General features: G+C 44.7%; 1 protein-coding gene across 4 annotated transcripts in view; it reads left to right on the top strand.

Annotated features, from left to right (window-relative positions):
* Nucleotides 1–22,752, top strand: part of LOC130284114 (uncharacterized) — an 83,490-nt gene that overhangs the window by 43,053 nt on the left and 17,685 nt on the right. For all 4 annotated transcript variants that reach the window (XM_056534132.1, XM_056534133.1, XM_056534134.1 and 1 more), the window contains 4 exons: nucleotides 2,678–3,004; nucleotides 10,279–10,578; nucleotides 13,961–14,308; nucleotides 19,439–19,732. In XM_056534132.1, the coding sequence (XP_056390107.1) occupies nucleotides 2,678–3,004; nucleotides 10,279–10,578; nucleotides 13,961–14,308; nucleotides 19,439–19,732 (1,269 nt within the window). The remainder of the gene's footprint in view (nucleotides 1–2,677; nucleotides 3,005–10,278; nucleotides 10,579–13,960; nucleotides 14,309–19,438; nucleotides 19,733–22,752) is intronic.

Here is a 22,752-nt window from a genome sequence, read left to right as displayed (position 1 = left end):
CGCAGTGGCCCTTTAAATCGCAGAGACCCGGCGCGCGCGCGCCCTAGGGAGCGGGGCCGCGCGCACCGGGACAGGACAGACGGAGAGCGAGTCAGGTACGGGGGCCGGGATGCGCATCGCGAGCGGGCGCTACCCGCATCGCGAATCGCATCCCGGCTGGAGACGGTATCGCAGCGCACCGGGTCAGTGGAGCTGCCCGGAGCGCTGCGGTAGCGAGAGAGAAGCGAGCGCTCCGGGGAGGAGCGGGGACCCGGAGCGCTCGGCGTAACAGCCACTTTATCTATGCAAACTACTTGGCCTGTTACTTTTAAAGGGGTACTCCAGTCAAAAAAAAATTTTTTCAAATCAACTGAAGCCAGAAAGTTGAACAGATTTTCAAATGACTTCTATTAAAAAATCTTAATACTTCCAGTACTCATCAGCTGCTGTATACTACAGAGGAAATTGTATAGTTTTTTCAGTCTGACCACAGTGCTCTCTGCTGACACTTCTGTCTGTGTCAGGAACTGTCCAGAGTACAAGCAAATCCTCATAGCAAACCTTTCCTGCTCTGGACAGTTCCTGACATGGATAGAGGTGTCAGCAGAGAGCACTGTGGTCAGACTGGAAAGGACTACACAACTTCCTCTGGAACATACAGCAGCTGATAAGTGCTGGAAGGATTAAGATTTTTATATAGAAGTTATTTTCAAATCTGTTTAACTTTCTGGCCCCGGTTGATTTGAAAGAAAAAAATGTTTTCCACCGGAGTACCCCTTTAAGGGATGACTGCATTGTGCTGCACCCATCTCTGTTTCTGGTAATATTACTTAATGTCGTATTTATGATCCCCACAGAGGATTTTTACAGAACAAAAACTTTTTTTTTTTAACTCTGTCCTGATCTCAACCTCTTGTCAATTGTGATACATTCACGCAGTGAACAATGGTGCAGTATAGAGCCACACATGACTGCATTGCTGCTATACTCAGGCAAACCCACTGTCAGGATCCGGATACTGTGAGGATACTGGAGGTGGATCCTCTGTGTCAGTGGGGTGATGACGTGGGCCGTACCAGGGGAACGGAGTCTAAGGGGTTACTGGTTTTCACCAGAGCCCGCCGCAAAGCGGGATGGACTTGCAGCGGCAGGTAACCCCCAGGTTGTTCCACCCGATAGCGACTCAACCCCAACTGACGGCTGAGACAGACGCAGTATAAGGGATTCGGCAAGAGCAAGGTCGGACGTAGCAGAAGGTCAGGGCAGGCAGCAAGGATCGTAGTCAGGGGCAACTGCAGAGGGTCTGGAACACTGGCTTGGGACATACAAGAAACGCTTTCACTGGCACAATGGCAACAAGATCCGGCAATGCTGGGAAGGGGAAGTGAGTTTAAATAGAGAGGGCACAGGTGTGAGCACTAATTGGGCCAGGCGCCAATCAGAGGCGCACTGGCCCTTTAAATCGCAAAGAGCCGGCGCGCGCGCGCCCTAGGGAGCGGGGCCGCGCACGCCGGGACTGAGCCGTCGGAGGACAGGACGGGTAAGGAGACTGGGATGCGAGCCGCGAGCGGGCTTGTCCCGCTACGCGGGTCGCATCCCCGCCGATGACATTAATGCAGCGCTCCCGTTCAGCGGGTCTGACCGGGGCGCTGCGAGAAGGTGAACGCCGCGAGCACTCCAGGGAGGAGCGGGGACCCGGAGCGCTCGGCGTAACACCCACATGTAAAGACCATGAAGTGACTGGACGTGCAGGAAAGATTCCAGTGCTGGACGAATAATTGCAGGGGTCAATTTTTGGATTTGGACATTTATACAACTGATGAGGGATCTATAGCAACAAGGACATTTTTTAAGACAGTAGATGTCCATAGATTTTTACAGTGTGATAGCGCCCATTACCCCAGTTGGCTTAGGGGTGTGGCCTACAGACAGTACCTGCGTATCCGTAGGAATTATACGATTGTGATGCGGATTTCCATGCGCAGGCTGCTGTCCTAAGGACACGCTTCCAGGACAAAGGTTATCCCAAATCTTTATTAACGAATGCATACAAAAAGGTCCAAAATAAAAAAATAAGTAGATTTAATCAGGACATCAATCGAAAAAATCACAGATAAATAAACGGGGTGAAAATAAATGTAAATTCAATTTTATAACGAATTATAATTATATGGAGGCGTCCAATATAAAAAAAAAAAAAATCTTCAAAAAAATTGGCCAATCCTATATGATCCAAATGATCCTATATTAAAAGATATAATTCCAACAATGCAACATCACCTATAGGCGTTCAAAAAATCTTCGCAAAGTAGATTTAAAGGGGGTACTCCGGTGAAAAGCTTTTTTTTTTTTTATTTATTTTTTTTTAAATCAACTGGTGCCAGAGAGTTAAACAGATTTGTAAATGACTTCTATTAAAAAATCTTAATCCTTCCTGTACTTATTATCTGCTGAATACTACAGTAGAAATTCTTTTCCGTTTGAAACACAGAGCTCTCTGCTGACATCATGACCACCGTGCTCTCTGCTGACATCTCTGTCCATTTTAGGAAGTGTCCAGCGTAAAAAAGGAAATCCCCATAGCAAACATATGCTGTTCAGGGCAGTACCCCTTTAAGAGACGTTAAAGCTGCACAATAAGCAAGTAACAAGTGGCACCCAGCAATATTACCCATCAGTCATTGTGATTTACTTGTAGATTTCCCCTGGCACCCAGTCATAGAAGAAATAAACAAACCTTTTTTCGTTGTGGACACAGAAGACGTATTACAGTGCAAAATCTCTCACTATTTTCCAAATGATCTCACTGTGTCCTGGTTTATGAAGAAGAAGAGGAATCTGACAATGATGGCGAATACTAAATTCAGAGCAGAGAGACAGGGCGACAACACATACAGCTGTACCGCCACCCTGATAGTCACCCCATCGGTGCAGGAATATGATGGAGCAGAGATCATCTGCAGAGTGCAGCATCCCAGCCTGGAGCGATACATAGAGAAATCTACAGGACCAATACAAGTCTACGGTGAGTCCTTCTCTGGTAATTGTGAGTTTGCAACTAGAAAGAAATAATATTTTATATGCAGTAGATAAGGTTTTATATAACTAATATAAGATGTTATCATCATTAATTCTATAAGTGTCTCTAATCATCTCAATCTCTGAATAAGTTACATAGTTCATAAGAAAAAAGAGTCTATCAAGTTTATTCAGTGTCCCTATTGTGTCCCTATTGTGTCCCTATTGAGTCCCTATTGTGTCCCTATTGTGTCCCTATTGCGTCCCTACTGTGTCCCTATTGCGTCCCTACTGTGTCCCTATTGAGTCCCTATTGTGTCCCTATTGCATCCCTACTGCGTCCCTATTGTGTCCCTACTGAGTTGATCCAGAGAAAGGCAAAAAAAACAAAAAAAACAAAAAAAAAAACCTTATGAGGTTGATGCCAATACCAGGGGAAGAAATTCCTTCTTGACTCTAGAGAATCAGAATAAATCCCCGGATCCGCGTTCTGTCCTTATAAGGCTAAGTTTCTACTTGTCTTTTTGTCCTGCGTTTTTTGGGTTGAAAAAAAAACGCATGAAAAAACTGCAGTGCAATTTTCTGCGTCTGGTGTTTTTTCTGGTGTTTCTTCATTTGTGTGGAAATTGCATTTTTGCCACCTTTGGCATTTGTTTATTTTTTTTTTGGTACCCAAAATTTGTTGGGTACCAAAAAAAAAAAAAAAGGGTGCAGTAGTGATGGAAAAAAATTTAATTTAACGAAATATACATTTTTTATAACTAATTTTTATTTATTTATTTTTAAATAAAATGTGTGTGTTTCACTTTTTTCTCTATTTGTCAATTTTTTTCCGTAGTACTACTAATCCAAGCATGGAACAGACTGTTCCACGATGGGAGTAGTAGTACCTGTACTAATAGACATATCGCCCCGGGTGGCAGTCGTGACACCCGATGCGATCGTCCATAATATAGCAGAGATGCGGAGCGACTCTATACAGCGCTCGCATCTCTGCTCTGTACTCCGGCCAGTGATGTGAATAGAACATCTGTGTCACTTCTGACACCTGTTGCGATCTGTCTATTAATGCAGGTACTACAGCTCCCAGCATGGAGCAGAGTGTGCTCCATGTTGGGAGTAGTAGTACCTGCAGTTAAGGAAAGATCACAGTGGATTTCACTCCTGACACCCGCTGTGATCCTCCTATATAATGTATAGATGCGTCCTGCCGCTCTTCTATGGTCCCCTGCACTGAAGTATATATACACCTATTCCTATTTCCCACAGAGAGTTTTGTCTGGAACCATCTGACCAATCACAGCTCTCTGTGGGAAATATGAATAGGTCTATATATACGGCAGGCCAGGGGACCATAGAAGAGCATCTGGCCGCATCTATACATTATACAGGAGGATCGCAACGGGCGATCTGTCAGTTACTACAGGTACTACTACTCTCATCATGGAACAGTGTGTTCCATGCTGGGAGTAGTAGAAATACCTTAAAAATTTAAAAAATAAAGAAAAAAAGTGAAAAACACACACACACTACATTTTTTATTATTGCCGGCTACATTTTTAGGTCCCTTCCCGCTCACATAAATTGATCCCTGTTTAAAAATTAATAAAAAATTTGTAATAAAAAATATATATTTATACATAGTTATTAGGTCGCCCCTAAGCCTTCTTTTTTCTAAACTAAATAACCCTAATTCTGATAATCTTTCTGAGTACTGTAGTCCTCCCATTCCCCGTATTACTCTGGTTGCCCATCTTTGAACCCTCTCCAGCTCCCCTATATCTTTCTTGTACACTGGTGCCCAGTGCTGTACACAGTATTCCACGTGTGATCTGACCAGTACTGTACACAGTATTCCACGTGTGGTCTGACCAGTACTGTACACAGTATTCCACGTGTGGTCTGACCAGTACTGTACACAGTATTCCACGTGTGGTCTGACCAGTACTGTACACAGTATTCTACGTGTGGTCTGACCAGTACTGTACACAGTATTCCACGTGTGGTCTGACCAGTACTGTACACAGTATTCCACGTGTGGTCTGACCAGTACTGTACACAGTATTCTATGTGTGGTCTGACCAGTACTGTACACAGTATTCCACGTGTGGTCTGACCAGTACTGTACACAGTATTCCATGTGTGGTCTGACCAGTACTGTACACAGTATTCCATGTGTGGTCTGACCAGTACTGTACACAGTATTCCATGTGTGGTCTGACCAGTACTGTACACAGTATTCCATGTGTGGTCTGACCAGTACTGTACACAGTATTCCATGTGTGGTCTGACCAGTACTGTACACAGTATTCCATGTGTGGTCTGACCAGTACTGTACACAGTATTCCATGTGTGGTCTGACCAGTGGTTTGTAAAGTGATAGAATTATTTACGCCCATTTTGATACAGAGACAGAAAGCGGAAAGCATTGTTTTCAAACAATACAGATCTCATGAGACCTCACAGGCCTGGAAAATTGCATTCAAAGAATTGGGAACATATACTAAATATGAAATGGGTAAGTCAGGTAACTAAATTTACCACTTATCCACAGGAAAAGGGATAAGTGTCCCAGCAGTCAGACCCCCCCCCCCCCCCCCTCAAGAACTACTATATGGGGGCCTAGTGATGCAGCTATATAAAACTTCTAAGCTTTCCAGCCCCTATCTTAGAAAACAAGCTACTTAAAGGGGTACTCCACTGCTCAGCGTTCCGAGCGCTTGAGCCGGCGCTGGGAGCTTGTGACGCCCCGCACCCTCAATGCAAGTCTATGGGAGGGGGCGTGACGGCTGTTTATTCCCTTTGTGTGTATTGGAACTAAACCAAAAAAAGGAGGATAAAAAGCAAATTGGACATAATGTCACCAAACTCCAAAAATGGTCTGGACAAAATTATTGGCACCCTTGGTCAAAATTGTGAAAAAATAAGATTGTTTCAAGCATGTGATGCTCCTTTATACTCACCTGGGGCAAGTAACAGGTGTGGGCAATTTAAAAACCACACCTGAAAGCAGATAAAAAGGAGAAAAGTTCACTAAGTCTTTTCACTGTGTGCCACACTAAGCATGGACAACAGAAAGAGGAGAAGAGACTTGAGAACCAAAAGTGTGGAAAAATATCAACAATCTCAAGGTTACAAGTCCATCTCCAGAGATCTAGATTTGCCTTTGTTCACAGTGCGCAACATTATCAAGAAGATTACAACCCATGGCACTGTAGATAATCTCCCTGGGTGTGGACGGAAGAGAAAAATTGATGAAAGGTGTCAATGCAGGATAGTCCGGATGGTGAATAAGCAGCCCCAAACAAGTTCCAAAGATATTCAAGCTGTCCTGCAGGCTCAGTGTCAGCGCGAACTATCCGTCGACATTTAAATGAAATGAAACGCTATGGAGGAGACCCAGGAGGGCCCCACTATGGAGGAGACCCAGGAGGACCCCACTATGGAGGAGACACAGGAGGACCCCACTATGGAGGAGACCCAGGAGGACCCCACTATGGAGGAGACCCAGGAGGACCCCACTATGGAGGAGACCCAGGAGGACCCCACTATGGAGGAGACCCAGGAGGACCCCACTATGGAGGAGACCCAGGAGGATCCCACTATGGAGGAGACCCAGGAGGACCCCACTGCTGACACAGAGACATAAAAAAGCAAGACTACATTTTACCAAAATGAACTTGAGTAACCAAAATCCTTCTGGGAAAACATCTTGTGGACAGATGAGACAAGATAGAGCTTTTTGGTAAAGCAAATCATTGTACTGTTTACCGAAAACGGAATGAGGCCTACAAAGAAAAGAACACAGGACCTACAGTGACATATGGTGGAGGTCAGTAATGATTTGGGTTGTTTTGCTGCCTCTGGCACTGGGGGCCTTTAATGTGTACAAGACATCATGAAATCTGAGGATTACCAATGGATTTTGGGTCACACTGTACAGGCCAGTGTCAGAAAGCTGGGTTTGTGTCCAAGATCTTGGGTCTTCCAGTAGGACAATGACCCCAAACATACGTCAAAAAGCCCCAGAAATGGACGACAACAAAGTGCTGGAGAGTTCTGAAGTGTCAGCAATGAGTCCAGATCTAAATCCCATTGATCACCTGTGGAGAGATCTTATAATTACTGTTGGGAAAAGGCGCCTTCCAATAAGAGACCTGGAGCAGTTTGTAAAGGGAGAGTGGTCCAACATTCCGGCTGAGAGGTGTAAGAAGCTTATTGATGGTTATAGAAAGTGACGGATTTCAGTTATTTTTTCCAAAGGGTGTGCAGCCAAATATTAAGTTAAGGCTGCCAATAATTTTGTCCAGACCATTTTTGGAGTTTGGTGACATTATGACCAATTTGCTTTTTTTCCTCCTTTTTTGGTTTAGTTCCAATACACACAAAGGGAATAAACATGTGTATAGCAAAACCTGTGTTACTGCAATAATTTTCTGTGAGAAATACTTCATTTTCTTGAAAAATTTCAGGGGTGACAACATTTAGGGCCATGACTGTATATCCTTCTGAACATGTTAAATCTGGTGTTCTTAGTTTTTTTTTTTTTTTCTTCATGTCCTTTCCCCCCTTCTTTTCTTCCTGATGTTCATTACTGTTTTTGTTGTTTTGTTGATTTTGTGTAACACAAAAAGTAACATATACTCTGCATTGTGGTGAGGAATGAAAAAGTAGTTCATAGCAACAGTTTTGGAGAAAATGTAAAACTTCTCCCAATATTAGTCCCACATTAGTACGGTGGAAGTGTGGGAAGTGCTTGTTGCCGCTGTTGAGCCACATTTCCACTATAATTCAGTATAATCCATACTAATGCCCCTGATACTGCTTCTTTTAGCCCTACACAGCCACCCACCTCCTGTCTTGTCAATCAAGTTCCATACTATACTACTGCTGCTGCCATCATTGTAGCTTCTACTCACCCGCTGCCGTTACTACCAACACAATCTACTTTGTCAACTTTGCTCCGCCCCTCAATGCAAGCTTACGGGAGGGGGCGTGATAGCTATCACGCCCGCTCCCGTAGGCTTGCATTGAGGGGCGGAGCATGACGTCACACGGGGGCGGAGGCGTGACGTCACACGCCGCCGGCCCTGCGGTCGGCGGTAATCAGTCCCGGAGCGAACATGCTCCGGGGACTGATTACAAACGGGGTGCCCCGTGCATGATCCCGGGCGTCCCCAGCTGCGGGACTCCTGCAATCAGGCATCATATCCCCTATCCTTTGGATAGGGGATGAGATGTGTAAACACCGGAGTACCCCTTTAAAGGGGTGCTCCAGTGTTCTGAACATTTTGTTCCGAACGCTCGGAGCTGGAATTCGTTATCGTGACACCATGTTCACGCCACTTGTGACATCACACCACGCCCCCTCAATTCATGTCTATGGGAGGGGGCGTGTCGACAGACACGCCCCCTCCCATAGACATGAATTGAGGGGGTGTGGGGTGCTGGCACGAGGGACATGGCCATGACATCACGACCACTGCCGCAGGAACCCAGCGTTTATTTAGAACACCTGGTGCTGCGGGAGATCGCCAGGGGCCCCAGCAGCGGGACCCCTGCGATCAGATATCTCATCCCCTATCCTTTGCAGCAGAGTACCCCTTTAAAGGATAAGTCCGAGCAGGGGTCCGAGCACTGGGTCCCCCTGCGATCTCCTGATCACCTCTGAAACGGACGCCAAATCTGAATTGGAATGGATAACCAGTTTGATAGAAACACGCCAAAAACATAAATATCATAAGATTTGGTCAATACTCCTAAACCCAGAATAAATAAATAACATTTTATTCTAGAACTAATCTACCGAAACTATATTACGGTCTGCTGACCTCCCCCTGCTCTATAACATGCTGTCTGCAGTAACAACATGACAGGTTCCCTTTAATAAAGGGGTACTCCGGTGGAAATTTTTTATTTTTTTATTTTTATTTTTATGAACTGGTATCAGAAAGTTAAACAGATTTGTAAATTACTTCTATTAAAACAATCTTTACCCTTCCTGTACTTATTAGCAGCTGTATGCTGCAGAGGAAATTCTGTTCTTTTTTCATTTCTTTTTTGTCTTGTCTATAGTGCTCTCTGCTGACACCTGATGCCCGTATCAGGAATTGTCCAGAGCAGGAGAAAATCCCCATAGCAAACCTATCCTGCTCTGGACAGTTCCTGACATGGACAGAGGTGTCAGCAGAGAGCACTGTGGACACTGCCCAAAAAAAAAAAAAATTCAAAACGAACAGTATTTCCTCTGTAGCATACAGCAGCTAATAAGTATTGAAAGGGTAAAGATTTTTTAATAGAAGTAATTTAGACCTAAAGAAAAAAAAAAAAAAAAAAAAAAAAAAAGGTTTTCCACCGGAGTACCCCTTTAAATGCAGAGATATTTTGAATATATTAACCTTTATAAAATAAGCAAATTACCGTATTTTTCGCTGTATAAGACGCACTTTTTCTTCCCCAAAACTGGGGGGGAAAAGTCGGTGCGTCTTATACGGCAAATACACCCCTATAGGGTCGGTCCCTGCGGTCATCAACGGCCGGGACCCGCGGTTAATACAGGACATCACCGATCGCGGTGATGCCCTGTATTAACCCTTCAGACGCGGCGATCAAAGCTGACCGCCGCGTCTGAAGCTAAAGTCGGGCTGTTTGGGAACCGCCGCGGTGAAATCGCGGCGTCCCGAACAGCTTACAGGACACCGGGAGGGACCTTACCTGCCTCCTCGGTGTCTGCTCCATGCCGGGATCCCCTGCATTGCGCGCGCTCTCTCCTTTGACGTCATCACGTGGTCACGCATGCCGTCCCGTCATCCAATAGGAGCGGCGTGCGTAGCGACGTCATGACAGCGACGTGATGACGGCGACGGAGAGCATGGATCCCGGGGAAGAAGACGTCCGGAGCGTCGGGGACACCCCGGGGACGCGGCGACAGTGATGGAGCGACATCCAGGGCAGCGGTGACGGGTACGGAGCGGCGGGGACACGTGAGTATTACCTCCTGTACCAGTGGTCTTCAACCTGCGGACCTCCAGATGTTGCAAAACTACAACTCCCAGCATGCCCGGACAGCCAACGGCTGTCCGGGCATGCTGGGAGTTGTAGTTTTGCAACATCTGGAGGTCCGCAGGTTGAAGATCACTGTTGGGTGCAGAATCTTTTTTTTCTAGATTTTGCACCTTTAAAATTGGGTGCGTCTTATACGCCGGTGCGTCCTATAGGGCGAAAAATACGGTAACCATAATAAATAAATACATTCTGTATAACACGTATTCTACTTTCCAGCTCCGCCCAGGTTCCAGGATCCCATACAATGGTCTCTCAGTCAGAATGAAGACGTTCTCTGTATTCTTCGGTTGCAAAGATTTTACCCCAAACCTATAGAAATCACGTGGAGCAGCTCAGACGGTTCGGTAAAATCCCGAGAAATATATGAAGACCATCCTGATTCTACATGTAATGTGACGAGTCAATGTACGGTTACTCAGAAGAATATCAATGACCCCAATTTTAGGATCACAGTAACTTGGAAACACAACTCAATGGTGGAACCAGAAAAAAAAAAGATGTACATAAGGAACGCAGGTAATAAAATTTACACCCAAAAAAAAAGATTTGATAACCATCACTTTCTTGTTCTCTTAGGTGTGTAAACGTGCACCAAAACTCACACCCCAGAGGGATGAACATAGTTGTTCTGTCATGTGTCATTATTAAGCACATGAAACACCAAACTCCGGTGGAAAACTTAAAAAAAAAAAAAAGAAAAGATTTGGAAATGACAAATTAAAAAATCTTAATCCTTCCAATACTTATTAGCTCTTGAATACCACAGAGGAAATTATTTTCTTTTTGGAGCACAGAGCTCTCTGCTGACATCATGACCACAGTGCTCTCTGCTGACACCTCTGTCCATTTTAGGAACTGTCCAGAGCAGCATATGTTTGCTATGGGGATTTTCTCCTACTCTGGACAGTTCTTAAAATGGACAGAGATGTCAGCAGAGAGCACTGCGCTCGTGATGTCAGCAGAGAGCTCTGTGTTCCAAAAAGAAAAGAATTAACTTCCTCTGTAGTATTCAGAAGCTAATATGTACTGGAAGGATTAAGATTTGTATATAGAAGTCATTTACAAATCTGTTTAACTTTCTGGCACCAGTTGATTTAAAAGAAAAAAAAAGTTTTCCACCGGAGTACCCCTTTAAGTTTTATTCAGATGTTTAGATTCCTGATTATCCAGACATCGGCAGAATAATTCGCAGCAAAAACCTGAGTAAGAAATGTAATCATACACAATGGAAACTTCTACACATACAGCCAGAAGGTCAAGTAACTTATATTACACAGTAATATAAGTAACGTATGTGTGTGTGTATATAAATATATATATATATATATTATATATATATATATATATAATATATATATATATATATATATATATATATATATATATAATATATTATATATATATATATATATATATATACACATACATACACAGTGACCCCCCGACCTACGATGGCCCCGACATATGGTGAAATCGACATACGACATATGTCGGGGCCATCGCATTAACTGCTATCCGGCAGCGCCAAATGCTTAAGCTGCTGCCGGATAGCAGCTTAATGTTCCCCGTGTGGTGCGGTAAGTATTACTTACCCCTCCACGATGCTCCGGGGTGCCCTCCGGGTCCAGCGCTGGTCTTCCGGTGTCTTCTCGGCCCTCTCCGATGACGTCAATACGCTGCTGCACACGCCATCCAATAGGAATGGCGTACACAGCGGCGTAATGACGTCACTACGCAGGCCCAGTAAGGCCTTGCGGAAGAAAGCAGAGGACCGGAGAAGACAGCAGAGGACCGGAGAAGACAGCAGAGGACCGGAGAAGACAGAAGAGGACCGGAGAAGACAGCAGAGGACCGGAGAAGACAGCGGAGGACCGGAGAAGACAGCGGAGGACCGGAGAAGACAGCGGAGGACCGGAGAAGACAGCGGAGGATCGGAGAAAACAGCCGGAGAAGACAGAAGAGGACCGGAGAAGACAGAAGAGGACCGGAGAAGACAGCAGAGGACCGGAGAAGACAGAAGAGGACCGGAGAAGACAGCAGAGGACCGGAGAAGACAGAAGAGGACCGGAGAAGACAGAAGAGGACCGGAGAAGACAGAAGAGGACCGGAGAAGACAGCGGAGGACCGGAGAAGACAGCGGAGGACCGGAGAAGACAGAAGAGGACCGGAGAAGACAGCGGAGGACCGGAGAAGACAGCAGAGGACCGGAGAAGACAGAAGAGGACCGGAGAAGACAGAAGAGGACCGGAGAAGAGAGCAGAGGACCGGAGAAGACAGCGGAGGACCGGAGAAGACAGAAGAGGACCGGAGAAGACAGCAGAGGACCGGAGAAGACAGCGGAGGACCGGAGAAGACAGCGGAGGACCGGAGAAGACAGCGGAGGACCGGAGAAGACAGCGGAGGACCGGAGAAGACAGCGGAGGACCGGAGAAGACAGCAGAGGACCGGAGAAGACAGCGGAGGACCGGAGAAGAAAGCCGAGGACCGGAGAAGACAGCGGAGGACCGGAGAAGACAGCAGAGGACCGGAGAAGACAGCAGAGGACCGGAGAAGACAGCGGAGGACCAGAGAGGAAAGCAGAGGACCGGAGAAGACAGTGGAGGACCGGAGAAGACAGCAGAGGACCGGAGAAGACAGCGGAGGACCGGAGAAGACAGCGGAGGACCGGAGAAGACAGCGGAGGACCGGAGAAGACAGAGGAGAGCCCAGAGGAGGCCTGGGGTCACCATCGGGAGCAGCGGGACAGGTGAGTACAGCTTCCTATACTTTACATTGCACGAATCCCTCAACATACGATGGATTCGACAAATGATGGCTCGTTTGGAACGAATTACCATCGTGTGTTGAGGGACCACTGTATGTATATGTATATATATATATATATATATATATATATATATATATATATATATATATATACACACACAGATTTATAATCTGTATACAAACAATATTCCCTATAGGACCCTATTGTAACGGGTGTGAGTAATGGGACCTCTCATAATGTTCTCTACACACATGCCAGGAACCTGCTGCCTGGAAACAAGTGTGACTAAGACACAGTCAGCAAGTGACAACTATGTTAAAGGGGTACTCCGCTGCTTAGCGTTTGGAACAAACTGTTCTGAACGCTGGAGCCGGCGCTGGGAGCTCGTGATGTCATCGCCTCGCCCCCTCATGACATCACGCCCCCTCCCATAGACTTTCATTGAGGGGGCGGTACGTGACGTCACAAGGGGGCAGAGTGATGACATCACGAGCTCCCAGCGCCGTCTCCTGCATTGGGAACAGTGCATTGGGAACAGTTTGTTCCAAACGCTGAGCAGCGGAGTACCCCTTTAAAGGAGTAGTCCAGTGGTGACTCAGTGGTGAACAACTTATCCCCTATCCTAAGGATAGGGGATAAGTTGCAGATCGTGGGGGGTCTGACCGCTGGGGCCCCCCGCGATCTCCTGTACGGAGCCCCGACAGCCCGCGGGAAGGGGGCGTGTCGACCTCTGCACGAGCCTGGCCCCTGTACAGAGAGATCGCAGGGGGCCCCAGCGGTCGGACCCCCCGCGATCTCAAACTTATCCCCTATCCTTAGGATAGGGGATAAGTTTTTCACCACTGGACTACCCCTTTAAGGCCTCATACCCCTTTATGGCTCAGTTTTATGGCAAGCTGTAATCATTTAATCGCAAGAGATGTCTACTGTACAGGTTCATCTCTAGGCCTCTGATGTCATATAGAGGAATAAGAAAGAAAAGATTGTGGCCTTATCCTTTGGTAATTCTGATCTACAAAATATAATACAATCCCATTGCTGCTACGGCCAAAATACATATTAACTATGACACATTTATACAATTATTTGCATACATTTTCTTTACAGTATTTGGTTTCCTTATATTTACAGGTATTCCTTGGCATCCAACAGTAAGTGAATTATTTACACCGATTCTGTCACAAAATGAAGTACAGGTGCATTGTAATATCACTAGATACTTTCCACATAAACTGACTGTGACCTGGTTAGTAAAGGAGAGAGGAAGCGACGCTTATATCCCTGTAGATCCGCAGAGGTACCAATACCAGATCCAGCCCATGAAGGACCAAGATGCTGGTACTGGATACCACTCTACAGCTGCTTTACAATTCCGCCCAGTACTCACCCATCACCATGGGATTTGGTTTATGTGTAAAGTGGAGCACCCCAGTCTGGAACTTCCTATAGAGAGAACCACGGGACCTGTCTACATACCACGTGAGTCTTGTATCTTTATATTTTTATAGTGGAGCTTTACAATGATGTTAAAGGGTACCTCTCATCAAAAAAACTTTTGATATATTATAGATTAATGTATGCAGAATAATTCTACAATTGCATGTTATTAAAAAATATGCTTCTTTCTATTTAATTTTCCACTTTGAAGAAATGACCACTAGGGGTCTCCCTACCAGTCCTGGCAGCAAGCATTTCAGACTCATGCTGGAGTCCTAAACACTACAAGCTGCCAGTCAGCTTTGTTCACAAAGGAGAACACTCAGAGCTGCCAGCCTGCTTTGTTCACAGCCTGTTCGGCTGTGAACAAAGCAGGCTGGCAGCTCTGAGTGTTTAGGACTCCAGCATGAGTCAGAAATGCTTGCTGACAGGACTGATCGGGAAAAATACAATAGAAAGAAGCATATTTTTCATTAACATGCTATTGGAAAGTTATTCAACATTCATTAATCTAAAATATAACAAAAGTTTATTTGATGAGAGGTCCCCTTTAAAGTGCATGGGTGCTATAACCTGCACAGAGCCTTTGTACTGTGTGCAGATGGTGTGTACAGCAATGTTTTTTTTACCTAATTTTTGCAGGCTTTCATGACCTCAAAAAATGCTTTTGATCACAGCCACTGACAGTCGGATAGGCGTGGCACGAGGTACGCGATGCCCTACCACCACCACCACGCCCACCCCCTGTATGACAACGCCGGGACCGCTGTGTGATTGAAACACAAGTCCCAGCGCATGCGCCCTTCAGTTCATCTAACGTGTGCACCGCCGTGTTTTATCCAGGCAAGCGCTCACTCCTCCAGTGAGTGCTCGCTCCCGCCACCGTCTGCCTCCTCAGTGCGCCTGCGCAGTACTAGATGCAGAGAGCGCGCTTCCTCTCTGCCCCTAGTATCGGGAACTGAAGGGCGCATGCGTGTCAATCACACAGCGGTCCCAGTGCTGATATACAGGGGGTGGGCGTGGCGGCGGCGGGGCATCACGTACCTCACGCCACGCCTATCCAACTGTCAGTGGCTGTGATCAAAAGCATTTTTTGGGGTCATGAAAGCCTCCAAAAATTAGGTAAACACATTGCTGTACACACCATCTGCACACAGTACAAGGCAGCTTATAGCACCCAGATTTCATGACAATTGCGCTTTTAAGAGTTTACAGGTTTAAAATGTGGCAGGTGTGGACCCACCGTGCTACCCAACTGGTTTGGCTTTAGGCAGAATCTACACACTTTTTGGGATTTCACCCTTTATCCCACTCCAGAATGAGAAAGCTTCGACTTAGCTGTCAGAAGGCACCTTAGAGTGATTCTGCTGCTGGCCCAGTGGGCAAAGAAAACTGGTGCAAGTCACCAAGTTGTCAACAAACAACAAATTAGAGTCCATTAGAAGATGGCAGCACGAGGAACAGCCAACAAGTAGGTAGAGGGTGGCACTGACCTAGATATGACTGAGGCAGAGTCTGAAGACTGACTTGGGGGGTCAGAAGCCAATGTGATCCACAGGACAGAAGGTATGGCACAAAAGGAAAGGCATGACTGGATTCAGAAGCTGGACCACAGCGGGAAAATCAGCACAGCACAGGTTAAAGGGATACTCCAGCCCCAAGACATCTTATCCCCTATCCAAAGGATAGGGGATAAGGTGTCTGACCGCGGGGGTCCTGCCGCTGGGGTCCCCCACAATCTAGCATTCAGCACCCACCTATAAGTACTGCCGGAAGCGCTGGAGGCTCTGCGTCTTATGCCTCCCATAGACTTGCATTGAGGGGGTGGGTCGTGACGTCACACAGGGGCGGAGTCGTGAGGTCACGACACTCCGTCCCCGTGGTCGGGAGGCATAAGACTGAGAGCCTCCAGCGCTTCCGGTAGTACTTACAGGTGGGTGCTGCATGCTAGATTGCGGGAGTCCCCAGCAGTGGGACCCCCCCACGATCAGACATCTTATCCCCTATACTTTGGATAGGGGATAAGATGTCTTGGGGTGGAGCACCCCTTTAATCAGTCCAGAAGCTGGTGCAGGAGGATCACCTCAGCACAGGGTAAGCTGGGTTCACATCACGTTTTTCCCCATACGGGAGCGCATACGGCAGAGCTTAAAACTTGCGCTCCCGTATCCTGCTGTATGCGGTCCCGTATGCAATTCATTTCAATGAGCCGACCAGAGTGAACCGGTCGGCTAATTTTTCCCCGTATGCTATTTTCTACCAGACCTAAAACCGTGGTTGACTACGGTTTTACAGTAGGTATGGTAAAAAAAAAACTGCATACGGGGAAAAATGAGCCGACCGGTTCACTCTGGTCGGCTCATTGAAATGAATTGCATACGGGACCGCATACAGCAGGATACGGGAGCGCAAGTTTTTAGCTCTCCCCTGCTGTATGCGCTCCCGTATGGGGAAAAACGTGATGTGAACCCAGATTAAGTTTGGTTACACCACATTTTTGCATCCTGTTGATTTGTCAAGTATTTTTTTTTTTTTATAGGAAAATTTAACATTAAACAATAGCATCAGGATGTAACAGGATAGGCACCTTGTTTTAGGCACCCTGTTTTAGGCATCTTGTTTTAGGCACCTTGTTTTAGGCATCTTGTTTTAGGCACCTTGTTTTAGGCATCTTGTTTTAGGCATCTTGTTTTAGGCATCTTGTTTTAGGCATCTTGTTTTAGGCATCTTGTTTTAGGCATCTTGTTTTAGGCACCTTGTTTTAGGCATCTTGTTTTAGGCACCTTGTTTTAGGCACCTTGTTTTAGGCATCTTGTTTTAGGCATCTTGTTTTAGGCACCTTGTTTTAGGCACCTTGTTTTAGGCACCTTGTTTTAGGCACCTTGTTTTAGGCATCTTGTTTTAGGCATCTTGTTTTAGGCACCTTGTTTTAGGCACCTTGTTTTAGGCACCTTGTTTTAGGCATCTTGTTTTAGGCACCTTGTTTTAGGCACCTTGTTTTAGGCATCTTGTTTTAGGCATCTTGTTTTAGGCATCTTGTTTTAGGCATCTTGTTTTAGGCATCTTGTTTTAGGCACCTTGTTTTAGGCATCTTGTTTTAGGCATCTTGTTTTAGGCATCTTGTTTTAGGCACCTTGTTTTAGGCATCTTGTTTTAGGCACCTTGTTTTAGGCACCTTGTTTTAGGCACCTTGTTTTAGGCATCTTGTTTTAGGCACCTTGTTTTAGGCATCTTGTTTTAAATGGATCTTTTTTATGGGGAAAAAAACTGTTACTTTCAACAGGACACAACAATATGGTGTGAATGGGCCTCTAAACTGTGAACTGATTAAATAGCAATATTCAGAAGCCGACATCGGTAGGTTGGGGATGTCAGGAGTGGTCATAGTTGTGCATCTGATGGTGGTGCGCGGAAGAAAATGCCAAACACAAAAAGTTGAAACAAATAGGCAATTTCTTTTTACTTGATCCAATTCAAAAAGAGGCAGTTCACAGTCTTGCAATAAGAAAGCAATAAATTCTAATTCTTTGGTGTTAGATAACCAAAGCAAGGGAACACCCTGAACAAACTCAGTCAGATGGGTGTCCCTTAACCCCTTAAGGACACATTTTCACCTTAAAGGGGTACTCCGCCCCTCAACACCTTATCCCCTTTCATTGTTTTTTCGTGATATATTCTACTTTATGTTAGTGGTAAATTTTTGTCCATACTTGCATCGTTTCTTGGTGATAAATTCCCAAATTTCTTGAGAATGTTGAAAATTTAGCATTTTTCTAACTTTGGACATACCATATACATTGTATATTGATTCCCATTTACAATATGTCTCCTTTGTGTTTGCATCATAAAGTTGACCTGTTTTTACTTTTTGAAGACATCAGAGGGCTTCAAAGTTTAGCATCAATTTTCTAAATTTTCACAAAAAAATTCAAAATCTGAATTTTTCAGGGACCAGTTAAGTTTGAAGTGGATTTGAGGGGCAAACTGAAGAGTTGACAAACTGCTCCTCACATTTCCCGTAGCTCTCTCAGACTTACTCTGCACTAGACTTGTCCTTCTCCTAACAGGATCAGAGTAAGGCCCCTGGTCATAAATTTTCAATGTAAACACTCAACTGATTGCATAAGGAGCAAAGGCGTTGTTGGCTTATTATGACAGCCCCCCCCCCCCCCCCCCCCCCAACTCATTTAAAAAATGTCTTTCTTGGACAGCAGGGGTAGAACAATTTGTGAAACTGATTTAATGGGGACGAGGAGGAAACCCTTCTTTTTGGGCAGCTTGGGAAAGGAAGACTATTGTGCAAAGTTCACAAGAAATTACTTTGAGATAAATCTTGCAGAGGATCACACTGTGTAATGCTGCTGCCATCCCACAAGCTACAGAAACTGGTTGATCAAGAAAGTGGTAAAATAAACATAAAAAATAGCTATTTTCCTTACCTTTTAGAGGGTATAATATAGGTATTACAGATACTTATTGATGTGGATAGATTTAGCCTATCAGTCTCATTCCGCCTCTAACAACATAGTCCCTTTTTACTTCCCCTAAAGAAGTAGTCTTCTTCGCTATACTACCAGGCTACTACAGAGACTCCACTTCTTCTCTAACAAGTAAGTTAAAATCATTTTCTGTTAGGTTTTTATTTATGGTACTTGAGACCCTTTGATCAGTCCGACAATACACTGTATTACCTATGCCATGGCCTAGTCGGCTGTAGTACATGCCAGACCTGTGAGCTATTATTAAAGATACTCTGACAGGCTGTTCACCTCTGCACAATGGAGGCAGAGAGCCAGCTCACCTAGCTCCCCTGCCTCCTACATATTGTTTGTCCTAGCCCGCCCCTTCATTGATATGTTAAGTAATGTCGCAGGTGACATCATCACTTGATGACAACATCGCTACAAGGAGAGATCATAAAAATAGTGAGAAACTAAAGCTGAAAATATAATAAAAAGCTGTATAACGTTCAATTCTAACTTTAACATTGTGAAAAGCTCACATAACCATTAACATTTATAAAAAAAAAATTCTACATGAATGCCTAATGATTTCCTTTATTTTGCCTCATTTTTTTTTTTCTTTTTTTTGTTAAATCATCGCTTTTCCATATGGTTGTAGAACTTTCACATTCTAATTATTCTACATATTTCTCCTACATTCCATTTTTAGTGACCCCGGAGTTGAGAGAAGAAAAGATAATAACCACCTGTGACAAGAGCGAGGTGCTGTGCTCTATGAATCTGAGAAGGTTCTTCCCTAAAAAAATAAATATAACTTGGGTAAATGGAAAAAGTGATGTAATGGCATCAAAAACAATCCTTCAGGTGAATGATGAAGAAGAAGAAGCATTTGATGCCATTAGTGAATGTAGAATTCCGTGGGAAAAGCTCATATTTCCAGTTCAGGTGACATGGAAGCATGAGTCTATGGCAGCAAATCAATGCTTACATCTACAACGCACAGGTAAGAACAACTAAATAACACAAAATAGTGCGGTTGTCATGACTGACAGGGTTTACAGGGAGAGTGAGCCCTAAGCTGGTCCTAGAAATACTCTCCCTGCCTACTTGCTCATCCGCCCTAAACAGCGGATCAACAACCACGGAGCAGGTCCTTTCCTGCGCTAAAGTGCATTGGGCGTAAAGGTACACAAATAATACTGAACATAGTCAGGAACAGGTCAGAAACATAACAGGAAAACAACCAAGCAACCAGATAAACCAGACAGGATATAAATATACAAACAGGGCAGGATATAGCGTGCTAACATACAGTTCAGAAACCGCAACCAAGATAAACGGCAGATATGGAATAAATAAACAAGACTAGATATGGAATAAATATATGGCAGAAACCAGGACTGAATTGAATGTAAAACACTAAACAGGTCAGGAAATATAGAACACTGTTCACACTGGACACTGAACAAATAACAAACTAGACTCCCCACTTCAAAAATGGAGGGACAACAATACTAACTCCAAATAGACTTCTAGCCAGCGGGCACACTCCACTGTGTAATCAGGATACTGACCTAGAAGGAAACAGAAATATAATACACGGAACACTAGACTGAGAACGGATGAGTCTGAACAGACTCCAGAGAAAACGTCAAAAGCCAAACTCTAAAACATGGAGAAATACAGGTCAGGATACCAAACAAGAATATTACAAAACCAAACTCCAAAACATGGAGGAATATGGATACAAGCAAGACTCACAGTGTGAACACAGACTAAGACAACAAGGTTAAAGCAGAACGGACATATATAATCCTTAAAACCAACAGATGTTCTAAAAACCTAACAGACTAAAATCTTTTATAAACAGGGCTATTAACCATAGCAAAGGTAAAACTAATAACATAGTCAGAGTAGATCTAATAACCAGCACAGAGTATAGCAGAGCTCGGCTTTAAATAGCCCCACCGAGTTCTCATTGGCCAATACTATTAACTATTCCCTAGCCAGCGAGAATAGCACAGAAAACAGATATACATAAAAACAAAGTCTGAACAGGGCCTAAAACAGAAAAATGCAAAAACACAAAAACAGACATTACAGCTGTTTCAGTAAAAGCATTTCTTAGAATGAAGTGGGACATGATCCTGCTCTATAATGGGCAGCCCTTGGCTAGTCTTGATAGCCAATAGCTGCAAGACTATCAATGCTTTAGATCATGCAGTCGATTACGGAACCTAAAGCAGGTAGATTACTGGTGCTAATTAGTTAGTGGGAGCTGATCAGGACCAGTGCACGGTGATAACGGGGTCCTCATCAGCCTGCATGATGGATGGCTTCCGTACTGTCCTGTTCTGTAGGCTAGAGAAGCAGAGCATAAATAACAGTGATAATCACTGATCCATAGCGCAGCATTGAACAATGTCAGCAATCTAAGGCGTGCAAGTAACAGTCCCCTATGGGGACGAAAAATAATAATAATTGTAATAAATGTAAATAAAGCCTCCTCTTAATAGGAATAGATCAAAAAATCCATCAAAACAAAAATGCTACAGATAAGAACTATACATCACGGTGCAAAAAATGATCTCTCATACAGACTTGTAGACAAATAAACAAGTTATTAAGGTCAGAGAAAGAGAATTTTAAGCAGTAGTAAAATAAAACAAATCCTATATAAATTGGGTATTGGATACCATAGTCAAATTGACCTACAGAATCTAGATAACATGTTACTTTAACCGTAATATACACTTTGTAGAAACAAAACAGCCTAAAATTTCACCCCATAAATAATATTTTGGGGACTTCGTTGTACATTTTGTGATAAAAGTAATGATGTCATTAGAAAGTACAATTGGTCCCGTAAACAACAAGCCCTCGTATGGGTCTGTAGATGGCAAACTGAAAGGGTTATGGATTTTAAAAGGTGAGGAGAAAAAAATGAAAATGTAAAAACGAAAAATCTGCATCATTAAGGGGTTAAAGATAAGTCAATTCAAAAGTGGACTAAAACGTAGACTAGACAGTGTTAAAAAAAAGGAATAGAAAAACAGAGCTACTTTATTTAAAAAAAAAAACGTTCCCCGTCTGTCTCTAGGTTGGGTGTGGTTCTGCAGCTCAGTTCCATTGAAGTGAATGGGGCCAAGTTATAAAACCACACCCAACCTGGGGACAGACAGGGAGCTATTTTGAAAGAAATTAGCTGTGTTTTTCCATTCCTGAATAACCGCTTAAAGGAGTACGATGGCTTTTTTAATTAAACCTCCGTGTCTGGGCTGTAAAATGAAACAAAACAAACTTTAACTCACCTGCCTAAGTTCCCCAGTTGCTCCGATGTCGGTGTCCCGTTCTCCAGTCCCTGTCTTCTTCTGCTTCCTGTGGGTCGGTAAGTGAAGCTGCTCTCAGCGTATCACCAGCCATAGAAATGTCCTGCTGCGGCTGGTGATACGCTGAGAGCAGCTTCACTCACCGATCCACAGGAAGCGGAAGAAGACAGGGACCGGAGAATGGGACACCGACATCGAAGTAATGGGGGAATGTAGGCAGGTGAGTTAAAGTTTGTTTTGTTTCCTATTGCAGCCCGGGCATGGAGGTTTAATAAAAAAAAAGTGCCATGGTACTCCTTTAAAGATGCAACAGATTTTTAACTAGGCTGAGCCACTTTTGTCTGACCATGACATGCACTGACCAGTCATACTGCTAACATTAAAGGGGTACTCCGCCCCTAGACATCTTATCCCCTATCCAAAGGATAGGGGATAAGATGTCAGATCGCCGGGGTCCCGCTGCTGGGGACCCCGGGGATCGCCACTGCAGCACCCCGCTATCATTACTGCGCAGAGAGAGATCGCTCTGCACATAATGACGGGCAATACAGGGGCTGGAGCATCGTTATGTCATGGCTCCGCCCCTCGTGATGTCACTGCCCGCCCCCGTCAATACAAGTCTATGGGAAGGGGGCGTGGCGTTCGTCACGCCCCCCTGCCATAGACTTGCATTAAGGGGATGGGCCGTGATGTC

Source organism: Hyla sarda, chromosome 8 (genome assembly GCF_029499605.1).
Source record: "Hyla sarda isolate aHylSar1 chromosome 8, aHylSar1.hap1, whole genome shotgun sequence".
Classification (NCBI taxonomy): Eukaryota; Metazoa; Chordata; class Amphibia; order Anura; family Hylidae; genus Hyla; species Hyla sarda.
This window is presented reverse-complemented; position numbering and strand designations above follow the sequence as displayed.